Source organism: Nansenia antarctica (assembly GCF_963989245.1).
Source record: "Nansenia antarctica genome assembly, chromosome: 3".
Classification (NCBI taxonomy): domain Eukaryota; kingdom Metazoa; phylum Chordata; class Actinopteri; order Argentiniformes; family Microstomatidae; genus Nansenia; species Nansenia antarctica.
The window spans coordinates 10,698,514-10,714,497 of record NC_137688.1 but is presented as its reverse complement, the minus strand read 5'-3'; the positions used below and the strand labels follow the sequence as shown (position 1 = coordinate 10,714,497).

The following is a 15,984-nucleotide window of genomic DNA, read 5'->3' as shown; positions in this document are numbered from 1 at the left end:
CTGGACTCCATTGAACCCTGAACACTACTGTATAGCAAGCTCTCTGCAGCTTTCTATTCAGAGAAAGTCTAGACACTCATATTAAAGCTATGTGATTTACTAAGTGTCTATAAGTATATTCAATCCTTGAGAAAGTTCAATTTGATTCATAGGTTAGTTGAAATGCAGCGGTGGAATTTTAGGAACTCCAAAGAAGTTTAATGGAGGCAGATCTTTGGAAATCATACAAAAACGACTATTTCAATTTGTGCTATGTGACATTTACTCTGGAAAGCTCAAATGCTGTAGGGCAACAGAGATTTGGGGAATTTACCTAAAAAAACACTTCAAGCTGAACCTTGAAAGGGTTTACTACTGGATATGCTCGATCTTCATCTAAATACCTGACAGCAAATTATGCGGTGTGGAATTTTAGGAGCATAATTGTAGGGTTACAAAGAGGTATTTCAACAGAAATTCCAGAAACGATCATTATAATTATAATATGTAGTTATACTGATGAAATCAAATCGTTTTCTAGCTTCACTGTAGGGTCTGCAGACATGCAGTTCCTCCCCTCTTCCTCTCTCTTTTCCTGAAAGGAATCTAATGACCCACTTTTTCTCCTTGTTCCCCAGTGACTCTCAAGCGCTTGCCACGTTTGACCACCTTGCCGTGGTCGACTACCGTCTGCAGCTGCTGTTAATTTGTCGGAGCACCGTTGGTCCCCGGCTTTTTTTCACCGCCGACGCATATATGACTAATCGCACCAGCCATTTTAAACAACTTGAGCTCTCTCTAGCAATAAATCACTTTGATACGAGCTACTGTGCTCGTAATAGAGCTACGTTCAGGAGAGGGGACAGTGAGGGAGTCTGGGGAGCTATTGCGTCCTCCGGTCAGAACACTATTGTGAGGCAAACTCAGGCACTGGGACACATTGTTGTCTGAAGCATTGTTTGTTTTTTATGATCGTTACAAGAATCAAAAGAGAACAACTAGTTAATTTTGCATTGCAGTCCAGGGACTATTGTATTTCCTTGAAATAATCTGTAACTGCGTTACAGTTGGCTTATACCTCTCTGATCTAACTCAGTTTGAGATTATTATTATTATTATTTTTAAGATAGAAGAGGAGAATCTCATATGAACCCCAAGTTACATACTGTAGGCCCCTATCTCTCTTACTGTAAATACTCACTTGTTGTCGGGGTGGGCTATGGGTTCTGGTCCACTGTTTTACTATCCCTTTAATGTTTTGTAAGGTTAGACAGATCACATAATCACACCTTAGCACAGCCATGTGTGACCTTTCTCTCTACCTGCAATCTTTACGTACCCTTCCCATCTCTCCGAGGGCCTTTCACAGGGTCTTTCAAAGACAGGACAAAAGCACCCTTTCAGGACATTGTAAATGACGTAACACCCCCAAGTTCCACTAGCCTGCTCCTGTGATTGATATCGCTGTGCTGGAATGGGTAAGAACCAACGAAAAAGTTTAAAAATAAAATGGATAAGGTGAAAGACACAAAGGGGTTCTACCCCTTTCACTCCATCTCACCTTGTCTCTGTCACTTGTCTCTATCTATCTATATCTCTCTCTCTCCCTCTCTCTCCCTGGCTTTCTTCTGCCCCTGTGATAGACTGAGGAGTACCTCTTCCTTGTGAGGAACATTGAAAGAATCCTGTTGCTGATTGTTCATCTGAATTCATTTCCTACTGTTTGAATACGGCCAATTTTCTGTAATAAAAGGGCAGTAGCATGAAATATTCATCAAAGGCATCCCCCTAAGATTCATGCATCTCCATGAATGAGAGACAGTCTCTGCAAGACCAAATATTGAGGGGAACGTCTGCGCCAGCGCCAGCCACTGAACGATAAGCCTGGCGGCCATTGGGGAGGTCACTTCTGTTGCAGATAATGTCTCGCCGTGGCTCTGGTTAGTTTTCAGTTGTAACACATTTTTATAAATCCACAAGAGTGCATTCTGTGTTCCCACAGCTAAGTAGCATTTAGTAACAGCTTGTGAGTGTTGTAAGGCTGTATTTTGGATCGTTTAGATAGATGCACAGGGATATGGCCAGACGCTAACAGCATTAGTGGCTAATGAGCACCGGAAAAGTTTCGACGCCATTAAAAGAAAAATTATCTATCAAAGAAGCATATGAAAGTGCAGGCTATAGTCATGACAGACTAAACTTCAGTGGTTTCAGAAGGACGACCACATCATTTCTTGGTTCCTTTTTCATTATCTGGCAGACTTGTAACATTATAGGTCTGTTAGTGCCCCAAACCTACCCTTTTTATTGCAGCACAGCTGTAGAGTAGTTACAAGGCTTGTTTTGATACTTGCCATGTGTATCACAACAACTTTGCAATCTTGCACTGAAGGCAATACAGCTTAACTTTCATACTGTAGACACCACTGCACTGTCAAAACAGCCTTCACTCTGAAAATGGATAGCCACTCCACTGTTCTGATTAAGTCCGAATCACTGAGTTGAATTCAGAGAGCCGCAGACAGTATCATAATAGCATCTCGATCTCCTATTATGGTCATGATGGAATCAACATTCTCAGCACAGTGGATCCTGTAGGGATTGTATTTCACAATAGTCTTATTAGCTCTGTAGTAAGCTACAATACCTGGGAAATGGTAGACTGTTGGGGAAGCACCTCAGAGATGGCTAGGAGATTTGCAGGCTCATAATTGTTTAAACGTTGTTTACATCAAGCTGCTGCCTTGAAGATCCAATAAAAGGGAAATCGTTGTATGATGCAGACACAGAGGGCTGTGAGGCTACTGGTGCTGGTGAGGCTCCCTGATCTGTTGCCATGGCTCCTGGATCCGTGGGTGGGCAGTCAACACTAGTTTGGCCTTCTTTCGGGGAGTGCGTGGCACTGGGAACCCAACACTCCTACAGTAGGTGCTATGAGGTGTCAGGGGGGTCATGTTGGGTTTGACACCCATTGGTTTAGAAGTTGAAACTTACTGAGAGAGCTGGGCATACTGTTTGTTGAATGACTGTGTTGTATATGTATCATAATAACCTACACTTAGGCCGACCAGGTCCCGGCAAATGGACTTTGAAATTACCTGTTGTGTAATCAATCAATTATTTCGAATTTTCACAGCTTGTCACTGGCCGATTCAGCTTTTGAATGACGTGTGTGGCAGTCTGTCAATGCAGAGTGCTTAACAGAACAAAGTTAGTAAGAAATGGCTGAGATGAGTGAGCAATTTTCCACTGATTGGAGCTGAATGAACAGGTTATGCGACAATATAAATGGTGTCAAAATAATCATGTCTCTGACTTGCATGGACTTTGAAAGCATATACCGGTACTCTAAGAGGCATAATGTTGTGTGATTTTCCATGAACCCATTAGGTGTTATGCCAAGACTCCAAAACTACTTTGACACATGGACACATATTGATGTTACTGTGTCATTATAACCTACTCTACACTTTATCCCATTTCACCTCTATTACTCTCCTATAATCACTAGTCTCATATTTACTGCCAGTAGATAAAGTAACTTTTGGTGAGAGCAGCGACAGGCTTTGATTGACTTTGCCAAGTTGCAAGTCGTATTTATTTTGCCATCTGCATCAGTGGTATAGAGAGACGAGTTCTAAACTATGTATTTGGTTACTTTGTCAACGATGCAGACTGTTATTAGAAGTTAATATGAGCCATTATCACCATTAAGTCTGACTGGAGAAGAAGTGCAAAAGATCGCAACTGTCCTCAGTGCAAACAAACACACTTCGTCTGTCAACCTATTTCAAGTGCTATTTATGCTCAATAGTAGCAAAATGGGAACATCTTGTCCTGTCACCTTTTCAGAACTCGAAATGACATTTCGGATATATTTCTCTATGTTGAGATCAGAGACGATAGATAAGAAGAGATAGGATTTAAATGTCCTGAAGGAAATCTTTCTTGGACACATATACACACGACAACAACAACAACAACAACAACAACAACAACAATTGCACACTGTTGAACACAGCACAGTGAAAGAACCAAACTGTACACAGTATACAGTCCAAATACATTTTCTTTTAATTATTAAAATAACAAATTAAAAGTAGCGTTACTGGGGTTTCCCTCTGGCTGACTTGACATGTAGGGCTTTGATGGCAGGGAGACAAAGGTGTTGTTAAAGCGGTTAAGCCCACACCTGGGGACTCTGAAGCGTCTACTTGATGGAAGAAGCTGCTACTCAGGATGGAGGACACAGGATGTGAGGGGTCTGAGATCAGTTTGATAGAGGTGATATTATTAGAACTGTATACAGCTTCCTTAACTTTTGACTCTTGATTGATCTGACTCGGAAGCTGCAGAAGTAGTGGAACCAGAAGAAGTCTGTCCGACCTGATCTGTGACTGAGTCTTATTCCACTACCTGGCAGGAGGATATTGTGGCCTTTCATGATGCAGCGCAAGGAAATGAGATCTGTTTTTGTGATAGAGTCAAGGGCCACTTGTTTTCCTGCATCAGAGGCTTCCTCTCCTTTCAGCTAGCTACAGTACACTGCACCAAGCACAAGATCAGACCAAGGACAGAGCCAGGGAACACATGGCACGCCGATATCATCCTACCGCACTGCATTGATACTACTGCGGGTTCCTAGAGCGGGTGAGAATACAATGCTTTGTTTGGTTTTCACGCGATTAAAACGACAGCTTGCCTTCTACGCAGCATATTGCAAAGATGAATTATGCAATAATCAATTTAAAGACGTTTGTAGCTGAGATTGCTCCGCTGCCTCCGCCGTGCGATGTTTTATTTATTACCCAGATCTGAAGCTTGACTTCGAGGATGTCTTCTTTGTTTTTCTAGGGGCAGTAAAAATGTCATTAGACCTTAAAGGAAAGCGAAGTTATAATTACAAATAACAATTTCAAATATTTTTGTTGACATGTACTTTTAAGTGGTTGATTAGGACAAAGCTATGTATCAAACTACACTGGGTGTCATCAAACCAGAGCGTGAGAGCAGCAGTGGGCAGCCTTCTCTTCACCTGCTGTAAATTAAAACAGGTTTGTGTCACAGAGGGAGATGCCAATTCTTCCTGTGTTTAATATTTCATCTCTGAATTAACGCGATCTCCACAAAGCTTTATTAACATTGACTGACAACGCAAAGAACATCTGGCGGGCAAAGAGCTGCTGCACCGCATGTACTGTAGCAATGTTGTGACATACAACTGATAAAAGCACAAGACGTGAGGTCAGGCGAAAGGTTGATAACTGTCATATCTATATAAGTGATATGTTTTTGTCACTGTGCAAAACATATTCTACTGTACATCTTTTATAGTCAGTACAACAGTGCTTTCTATTTTTCATTCTGTTCTTAGCATTCAATACAGCAGTGCGCATAACGTTTCTTTCTTAGAAATATCATACTACAATGTTGTTGCTAGAGTCATTACAGAGATACAGTATCACACAGGTATAGAGTCAATTGAATGTAAAGTTTGACCCTTGTGAGGCTGGGTGTGGATGATGCTGAGATATAAATACATCATCGCAAGATCGGCGGTTCGATCCCCGGCTGGCCACGTGTCAAGGTGTCCTTGGGCAAGACACCGAACCCCCAAATTGCTCCCAATGAGCGGGCCAGTACCTGGCATGGTAGCTTGTCGCCATTGGTGTGTGAATGTGTGTGTGAATGGGTGAATGAGAGGCCATTGTAAAGCGCTTTGGAATAAGGCGCTATATAGTACAGTAAGTGCAGTCCATTTACCATTTCTGTGGGCTGGAGTTTTCGCTCTTCCTCACTTCACCAGTGTGGCCCAGAATGCAGTGTGACAGGACCAGAGGACTGGACTAACTGGGATAGTGAAACAGGATATGAAAGTGCTATCACATTTGAAATTGTACAACAGAGGGGGAGAAGAATACCACAACAGAGGGGAGAAGAATAGACTAGGAGGGAGCAAAGGAGCTAGCGGAGAAAGGGGAGAGTGGAGAAGGAGACAGACCGCCAGCCCCACAGTACCTCTGAATCTACCAACTGTATTATGCAAAACGTCACTCACGAGATGCTGGTGGGATTGGGAAGTAAATTGCCGGCCTTTCAAATGCTAATACTGTACATGGCACTTTTTCTTCACTCTCGCTTTCAGAAGGTGATGCAGAGATACACTGAAATGCCACACGGCCAATGAGTGTCCCCAGCATGCTTTGCAGTGTTCTACTCCTGCCCCCGAAGTAGTGCTCTCCTGCTTCCCAGCGTGCTTTGTAGATCAGCTCCTGTCCCGGAGTCAGGCAACAAGCCCCAGCCACAGCGCCGCCTTCATAACTCACAACACAGCCCCTACCGCAGGCACTTGGCTGGCCAGGGTTTAAGCAACTCGTTCTTGTTTTTCCCTCCCTCCCTCCTTCCCTCCCTCCCTCTCTCCCTCCCTCCCTCCCTCCCTCCCTCCCTCCCTCCCTCCCTCTCTCCCTCTCTCCCTCTCTCCCTCCCTCCCTCCCTCCCTCTCTCCCTCCCTCCCTCCCTCCCTCCCTCTTCACCTCCTCTTCCTCTCTGCTCCCCTGGTAGAAGGCATAATGAATCATCTTAGGATGAGAGAGCACGGGGAAGCACGGCGCCACAGTGAGGCTGAAGAAGTGGACACAGGGCTCTTAATGAATGAATGAGCTTGACATGTAAAATCAGAAAAGATTACAGGCTGTAGGCACAGACTCCCAGAGGGTCCCTGCCTAAACCAGCTGTTCAGATAGGCACGACCGACTACTCCATTAGAATAATTATTCCTCCACACGACTGAAGACACAGGGTTTAGGAACAGGAGAGGCTCTCTATTGCAGCATAGAGTTTGCCTCCCCCCCCCCCCCCCCTCTCCTGAAATAGGAACAAGAAGGTGTGAGTGTGAATGTGACAAGGTGATAGGATGATGTCATGATCCAACAGCAGCATCCCCCCCCCTCCCTCCCTCCCCTATCCCTCCCCTCCTCTTATTGTGACACTCCGGGCCGCCAAGGGGACTTTGAGACAGACACAGGACATGAGCGGTAAATAAACAAACTCAGGAGGGTCATAGAAAAGCTCTGCACCTGTGACCATTAGAGGAGAGCAGGTGCAACGTTGTTCATTAAGCCGCCCCGTTCCTGACACTGAAGTCTTTAAGAGGCGGTCAGGGGCAGAGAGAGAGGGGCTGCTGCTTTGGGAGCAGGGCCGAGGCATCAAGGTGAGCAATGCAATTTCAGCTTGAATAATGGAGCTCTTCCCTCTGGCCTGACACTCAAGTGTTTCTGAGGTAATTTCACCACACTGTCCAACAGCACCTGTGAGCTATTTGGGATCCTCGGGAGTGGCTGATTCAAAATGGGCTCTTTGGTTTCACGATGAATCTGTGGCTGGTTTGCTTCTAAAACAGTTAATCTCAGACAAATTTGTTGATGCATTGAAACGACTTTGGAGGGTTATTTTGCTAAACACATCAACTTCAAACTAAAGAAAAGAAGAAGAAAAAGGAGTGAAAATGAATGTGCACAAAGGCCTCTCAAGAACTCAAGGAAGTCATGAAAACTAACACTAGCACTATCTTAATGTATAAAAACCAGGAAAGCTCTTGGCCCATTCCTTCTATAGACACTTGTATATTACAGGACAGGTGCAATGTCATTATCGCGATGAACCTCCTCACAAGGCAGACTTAATACCATTACATATTAATATAATCATAATTATAATAACATCCCAATGTATATTGGTAATAACAATAAATGAATATACATGGAGTCAAAACGCCCCTCTGAGGTTTGGAGCCCAGAACAATAATGAGCACATTGTAAACATTAGAAAGAACATCGCCGTAAGCCAAGGTAGGAAGTGGGCAGCTAGTCTTAAACCTACACACACGCAACCACACACACACACACACACACACACACACACACACACACACACACACACACACACACACACACAACACACACACACACACACACACATACACACGCTGGCAGGAAGAATGATGGCAAACTATCTTCTCCAAGCCTCTGTAACAACATATGTTTGCAAGTAATTAAAAGAAGTTCCCAAGTGGCTACCATGTCATATTGAAATACAATGCGCGAAGCAAATTACCTTTCCATGGCAATTTATGTAAAGCTGGGCACAGGAGACTGGTGGTTCTGGAGCCTGTTGCTAGAGCAGGGAGGGGCGGAAGCAATCACCGGCCCTATTGACGTATTGCCTTGTAATTAGTTTGTCAGGGGTTAAAGCTTTGGAGCGCAGGGGGAATCATTGATGAGAGCTTACATGGAAAAAGACAAGTAGCCTAGCCCACTAAGAGCGAATGCCATAAAAGTAACAATCTTTTTCATATTAGGACATGGTTTTTAAAACGACAAACTTAATAGGCGGAGGAGGGGGTCATGAAATATGCAATGTTGTGTGAAATATTCATAGGGAGCTGGGAAGTTGTGACGCCTAAAGCTGTAACAGTTGCACATATAGGTTTCATTGAGTGTGTGTGTGTGTATGTGTGTGTGTGCACGCACACACACACACACACACACACACACACACACACACAAACTTTCTTAGTGCAAACTTCTCTTCAGACGATTCCCCAGACAGGCTAAGGCTAGAATACATTTTTATCTGTTTTTACTGCTGGTGTGTCTAAGGGGGCTTCCCATCAGGCAAACAGACAGACAGGTGATTGGGCTTTGAAGTGCTTCCATCTCGCTCACTGATGGAGGCCAGAGAATGGGCATCCCCCTCAAGACCCTATTAAAGCAGAAATGAGGGTCCACAGGTTTGATGTCCATCGCCTTGGCAGCCTCTGTCATCAACACATTATGTGTGCCACGTGAGTGTGATCACAGCTTATTAAAGTGGAAATAATGACTCCTCCACCTCCGGCATGAAATATTGAACAAGGACAAAGAAGACGGCTCAAAGGTGATTCATCTCCAGCGATGGGGGAGGAGGACACTTTTTGTCCTGCCTTCCCATAGGTGACTTGGTCTAAAAAAAGCTTTTGGTCTCTCTCTTGAATATAAACGCCCAAAGAGGCATCGCTGGAGAGAACTGACTCCCTGAATTAACATCAATGAAACTGATCACAAAGAGCACAGTTGAAGTTCAATATTGTGGTTTTATAACCAAAGTAGACCTCCATCCACAGCATGTTCAGTCATTCATTTATGTATGAAGCACGTCTACGGTTTTCTATTTATATTGGGGTTCGACCAGCTCAGTCAGTGGGCCTGTGATCATCTGTCTAATATCAGCTTTACTATTCTGCTCGAGAAATAAAATCATTCGCAGATCTTTTCTCTTATTGAAAACAGTGCCTGAAACACAAAGACAGTCTAATTTTCTTTGAGAGAAATTATTGATGTATTTTTGCCATGGTCTTGAGCAAATTAGCTCTTTTTTTTTGTCCCTGGGGGGGATTGTGGGCAAAGAGGCAGAGGAAAAGCTCTCCATCAAAAGTGACTGAATTGGATTTTACAAGATGAATAGCAGGGACAAGACTTTACTCCAATTAGATCACTGAGTTCTGGTGTAGCCAATGTGGTCAACAGCAATTAAGCTGGGCTGGATTGAGGAGTCAGTAACCTGAAATGTGGCGACATGTTTACACCGCTGTTAGACAGTAGTAAAGGAATGGAATGATAAATGAAGCCGCAGTTCAGGATTTTCAAACTTTTCTAAGCCAAAATATAACACTAAGGTTTCTCAAAATTATACACTTGACAGCCACAACTTTTTCGATCGAGAGAGAGAGAGAGAGAGAAAATAGCCTATTTCAAAACACAGCTGCCTTTTCCATGGCCTACATAGAATTGAATTCATTGTAATGTGATACTGACAGAAGTGGTTGCCTTTGGTTCTTTGTGTGTCCATCTCTTTCCATTGTCAAGCACATTTTCTTGGAGTATGGTTTGGCGAGGAAAAACCTGAGTAAGTCTTTCACCCAGTGTCAACAACAATAACAATAAAAACGTACATTACAATCACTTGGCAATACAGTGATACAATACAGCATGGCATTGGTACAGTTGTCGACATGTCTAGATATCTGCTCTGCTTCATGGTCAAATTTGACAAGGCGTTTGAGGAGAAGTATGAAACCTCTACTATGACTCCACTTGTTGATCATGAGGCAATATGATTAGTCATGAGATGACCTCCTGCTTGGTGAGATGAGCCAGGTCTTACCCTCCCTAGGCTGGGACTCCAGAAGTGTCTGAGGCTGAAGATGCCCAGGGTCAGCGTGAGGAAGACCAGGCCCAGGATCAGGGCCCCACGCTGGTAGCTGCGGTATCTGCTCTTTTTATCTTTTCCAACCTCAACCTAAAAAGAAAGAAAAAGAAAACAGGAAATCGTTTGTAATCCGAGGAATATAGTTTATTAATAGTTTATGTAAATCGCATTCAAGCCTCATGTTATCTTCATGTGTATCAGCGGAGGCTGGTGGAGGAAGACATCAGAGGATGGGCTCATTGTAATGCATGGAATGGTATGATATGATGAATGATATGTATAAGGGCACTTAAGGCAGTTCCCTGGACATACATCTTTACTGGAAATCATTTTCCATTGAAAATTATGAAGATTCAAAATCCATTGAAGATTATCCATTGAACAGGGTCTTCTAGGACAAGGCTTACATCTGGATCTGGAAACCAGCAATATTCTCTATATTCTTTTCTCATAATATTAATCTTCTTCTCCCTAGCGAACTAGAACGTAACAAGTGGGGGCTCGTCCGGGATTAACGCCGTTAAAGGGTCCGGATCTAAAAAAGGTATTTGGCTGGGGTAATTAATAGTTAATAAACATCATGGCAACGAAAAAGTTTGAATTGGAACAATTTATGACCCAGCCCTCTATAGGACAACTTGAGGAATGCAAAAAGGAAGAGTTGGTAGAAATAGCTACTCATATTGGTCTTTCGTATGAGAAAAGGGTAACAAAGAAGGAGCTGAAACTTCTTCTGGTGGGGGAACTGGTTGAGAAGGGTGTGGTTGAACAGGCTAAGGATGAGGGAGGAGGAGTCTGGGGGCTCTCTACCTTCAGGGGGAGAGGAGTTTCTTCAGACGCCCGTCCCAACCTTTAAGACTTTAAATTGTCTTGGCCAGTAATAAATATCTTTATTACTTAAACACCTGGAATATTTGTTACTTCTTCTTCTCCCTAGCGAACTAGGACGTAACAAGAAGAACAATATTAACACCTGTAGGCTATAGATGAAGACAACAATAAGCATATCCTTGTATTTTGAGTTTTCTGAATGTACCATACGACTGATCTCATACTACTCAGAGCAAATTAAATAACCACACCAGTGTTGCAGAGATATTAAAGGTCACATCTATTAAACTTTTCCTCAAATTAAAACTCTCCCTACTGGACTAAATTCCCAGAGCTTAAGGCCACGAATTAATAAAGGAGGGCTTTTGTTCCCCCAAAGCCCCAGAAGTGAGCGAATGAAGTCTCCCGATTCACACCGGACTGCTTTTGAAGGTCTCAGAGGACAACAGAAAGAAGATATGTAAAACAGAGCAAACTTCAATTAGCGGAAATGTTGTTCGTTAAAAGAACAGGACCATATTCATGCTTCCTAAGGCGATTATAAAACAGCTTGGCTCATCTATTGTGACCGTAATTGTTGCCGTAGTTTGAGTATCCATTTATGGTATGCCGTTATCTGCTGTAAAACACATTTATAAAGGGTTTATAAGTAGTTAACTAAACTATATTTTCTTCATAGATAGCTTATAAGTATAAACATTCTGTGTTGTTGTCGAAATTGTGTGACTGTCACCATAAATGCTTGTCACATAGGGGCCTTCCATAATGTTTAATTTATGGTAATTGTATGTGAGGTACACTCCAGTTTCATGTGATGCAGCCATTTCTGAGATTACTAAATTCGGATGCATAATGCTATAATGATTCATAGATTTCCATTTGCCTTTCATCCCTGCCAGGCCTCCATTTAATATCAACATTTACAAAAAGGAAATTAATGTATTTTCTATCATGCACATAGAATATATTTCTAATTTGGCTGAAAAAATAGAGACAGTGGCCATGACTGGTCAACTCTACACATCAAGTAACTGAGTTCACTCACAAGGTATGATAGGAAGCAGATAATGTCGGCCAGATAATCATCTGGCCCATAAATTCCTTACACAAATAATTTCAACCAGCGTGGAATTTTCTTTTTTGGCTTTGCACTCCTCCAGCAGGTTGCATAAGCAGTGGAAACTTGACTATAGGACAAAGCTCTGTCTGCACACTGAATATGAATTACACAGTTAGACAGGAGACAGAGACAGAGACAGAGGGAGAGAAAAATAGAGAGAAAGAGAGTTGTGGAGAGAAAGAAAGAGTGAGTGAAAGTGGGCACAAGAGAGAAAGCAAGAGAGAGAGACAGAAAAAAAAGGGGGGGGGGGGAGTGCATGCACACACAGACTACTGCCAGCCGACCAGTGTTAATGGGGGGGGTTTGAGAAGCAGCCAGGCACCTCCTCTGTTAAGACTCAGCCTGTACAGTGAGATGCCCGAGGCCCCCTGCTGTTCTTAGGGAGAGACGGAGACGAGGAGCGGTTTTATAAACACCAAAACCCAGCGAAGAAGCCTTCTGAGCTAACAAGCACAGGCAGGGTTCAGCCACTACAAGGCAGGCCAAGGTAGGGTCAGAGGGGTCAGAGGGGAGGGCATCTATTTTCCGTTCTTAAAAGAATGTGAATATTCTGAAACGTAATGCCACAGGTGTTTTCCGAATCATATGAATTCCCTCAGCACACATCTTAGTGTATCTGTTGTAACAATCAGCACATCCTTCACTGTTACCGCATATGAATTTGATGGACGAATAACCTACTCTGGCATTGGAAACGAACAATGTCCATTCCTGTACTGAAAGTATTGTAATTCTGTACCTAAGAGGTCTATGGTAAGTCACAGTCAATTTACAAGCAGGTAAACAATTCTTGTACACTACATGACATTACCTGAGAAAGGAAAGACCGCTGGGAAAGTTAGGTAATATGTTTTTCTACTAGAGAAAATAAATAATATAAAAAACAAATTGCTCTCCAAACAAAGGATGGACGTATTGAAACCTCACGGTACGTGACAACAAATGTTATTAAGTAATAAAGCAAAGCTCAGTGGTAAAGGTGATCTTAGCAACTAAACACAACAGGGACCCAAGGAGGCAAGTTGAGGGGAAGATGAAGAAAATATAAATTTTAAATATGAATGTTAGAGCACTCAACCACCCACCCATATTCAGCCTCACTCTATTTGGGATCCCAAAGAGAAGACTTAGTACCCACTGTATGATACCAGAAATATTCTGGCATTATTAAACTCTAGGCATTATAATGTTAGAACATGTTTATACTATATAATAATGTATCTACACCTAAAAAATACTTTTTAATATCAGTCACTCCACAAAACATTCAATCTATACTAATTGCAATCAATACTAATTACATTTTAAATGCATAAAAAGCCAAAAGGCACGTGATGTCATTCCATTTGCATTCAGTACTCTACCATAGCATTTCATCACCAAATAGTTCAGTAATTGAATTGTTTACCACTTATTACCAATATTGCTTATAACCATGACTCAGTCGTAGTAGAAAAAAGGTCAATTAGAAACCTTTTGGCAATTAAGACTCACATCTTTCCATAGAGCCTGTTGACTGCTTGACTGAGAGCTATTTTCCATGATGCTAGCCCAGAGAAGAATTCCTTCAGATACTCTTGTCTTCCCTGGAAAAAAAAACGACTGAGTCTCTACTCTAGAAGGCAAAGAGTCCTAACTTCATTCCATTGGTAATTTGGGAGTGCGCTAAAGGGGAGGGAGCATTCAGATGGGATGGAATTACAAAAAAAAATGGTCGTTCCCATTTTAAGGAAAGCAGATGTCTGCAGCAGACCATGATCTGCTCTCACTTCAAAGGATGGAATATCTGCGATACACACACCCAACACTTTATTAGGAGCACCTGTACACCTTCTCATTCATTCAGGTGGTGCAACAGTGTGGGGAATGTTTTCTCGGCACACTTTGGACCTGTTAATACCATCAATCCTCGCTTGAATGCCACAGCCTATTTGAGTATTGTTGCTGACCATGTGCATCCCTTCATGGCCACAATGTAGCCATCTTCTAATGGATACATCCAGCATGATAATGCACCATGACACAAAGCAAAAGTCGTTCAGTGGCCTTCCCAGTCACCGGATCTGAATCCAATAGAATACCTTTGGGATGTGGTAGAACGTGAGATTTCACAGCTTGAAAGTGCACTTGAAAAATCGACAGGAATTTTGTGATGCAATCATTTCATCGTGGACCAGAATCTCAAAGGACTGTTTTGTCAACATCTTGTGGAATTAATGCCACAAAGAATTTAGGCTGTTTTGAGAGCAAAGGGAGGCCCTACCCAGTATTAGTATAGTGTTCCTGATAAAGTGTTCAGTGAGTGTACATTTGTACCCAGATAGCATTGTACACATACACAAATGTAACTTTCCATATCCTGCATCTTGAAAGGACAGATACAGATTTGAAAGTGCATGACAAAAAAAAACCTCTCCACTCTCACAAGTAAATGCCCACATCAACAAACCCAGCCAAACACAGATAAAGACACTCAGCATGATGCTCCATCCCAGAGCAACAGAATCCAGTTCATTTCCTCTTTGTCAATACCATGGAGAGCCACACTATACGTTATACTATTAATCACCTTTACGATCTATGGCTACTGTGACTTCAGCAGGAAGCTGTGTAACATCTGGGGTGAGATGGCAGAATCCCAAACTTTTAGGCAGAGGAGGACATCAGGTTGTCTGAGAGTAAATGGCTGCTGCTCAATGTGTTGAACACTATCTGACAACTTGGTGTCATGCCCAAACTAATATAGCCAATTACCGATAATAGTGGGAACATTGTTAAAGTAAATGTACTGTTACTTATCAGAGGTATGAGCATGCTGTATTCTTGTCATAGCACACGTTAGCACACAGTACATTAATCAGATAATCAGACAATCACAGATTTGAATGATTCATGAGGAAGATGTGATGTTCAAATATGCTAGGAACAAGAACACCCCAGTAGCATGATATACCTACACTGCAAAGAAAGGAGAAAGAATGAGTACTATAAGGTCACTACCGTAGAGGAAATAGGCTAAAATTGGTCAAGCTGCAAGCCTTTTGTGTGACAGGCAACATCTGAAGACACATTAAGTCTGTCAGATAGATCTGATAGCCGTGGGGCTTACTCAGCGCTTTCCCATTGATATAAATCTTTACAATTACTGTGACATTTTGCTTGGTTAAATCAAGCAGCAGGTCTTTCAGGCATAGTGTTGTGTCAGCACTGGGGTTGAGCAACCAGACACCTCCATCCCTTCCGCAGCATTCGGAGCAAGAGGAGGTCTCTCCAAAACCTAGAGCGTGCTGTATAGAAAAGAATAAACAGCAATTTAGAGTGGAGTGCACACCAGATACACTCAGATTAGAGTAGGGCAGAGCAGCCTAAGCAAACCTTGAAGAATTAGAAAATAAAAATGTTCTCCCCCCCACTGAAGCTCCATTGCTGATTACCTCGACCTTATCTTTTATGTTTGCTGACGGTTCAGATACAGCAACTGAAAGGGTTGAGCATGAGCATGAAAACTCAAAAGAGTAGTACTGTGCAAGCAGAGAATCGTTCAAGAGTTCAAAGTTAGTTTCCAAATTGGAAAAAGGGGATTTAAAAAATAAAAAATCTATCTTTGTGACTGGGAAAACCACACCTTTGTTGTCATGCAGGTTATATAGAGCTCCGGACGTCACGTGACTCGAGTCACGAAACGTTGTTTACAGCGCCATATTGGCAGAGTAGAAAACAATGGATGCAGCACCAGCGCCAGTGGCAACTTCAGACCATCGGAGTTTACGTCCCACTTCACCGACCAAGACAAAGAACGCTACATCGCT

At 42.6% G+C, this 15,984-nt stretch overlaps 1 protein-coding gene across 1 annotated transcript in view; it reads right to left on the bottom strand.

Annotated features, from left to right (window-relative positions):
• tnmd (tenomodulin) overlaps window positions 1-13,717 on the bottom strand; it is a gene marked incomplete at both ends in the record, with an annotated part of 41,904 nt that extends 28,187 nt beyond the window's left edge. Inside the window, 2 exons of the mRNA XM_080525818.1 lie at window positions 10,180-10,314; window positions 13,670-13,717. Of these exons, the coding sequence (XP_080381944.1) occupies window positions 10,180-10,314; window positions 13,670-13,717 (183 nt within the window). The remainder of the gene's footprint in view (window positions 1-10,179; window positions 10,315-13,669) is intronic.
• Between the last annotated feature and the right edge of the window lie 2,267 nt (window positions 13,718-15,984).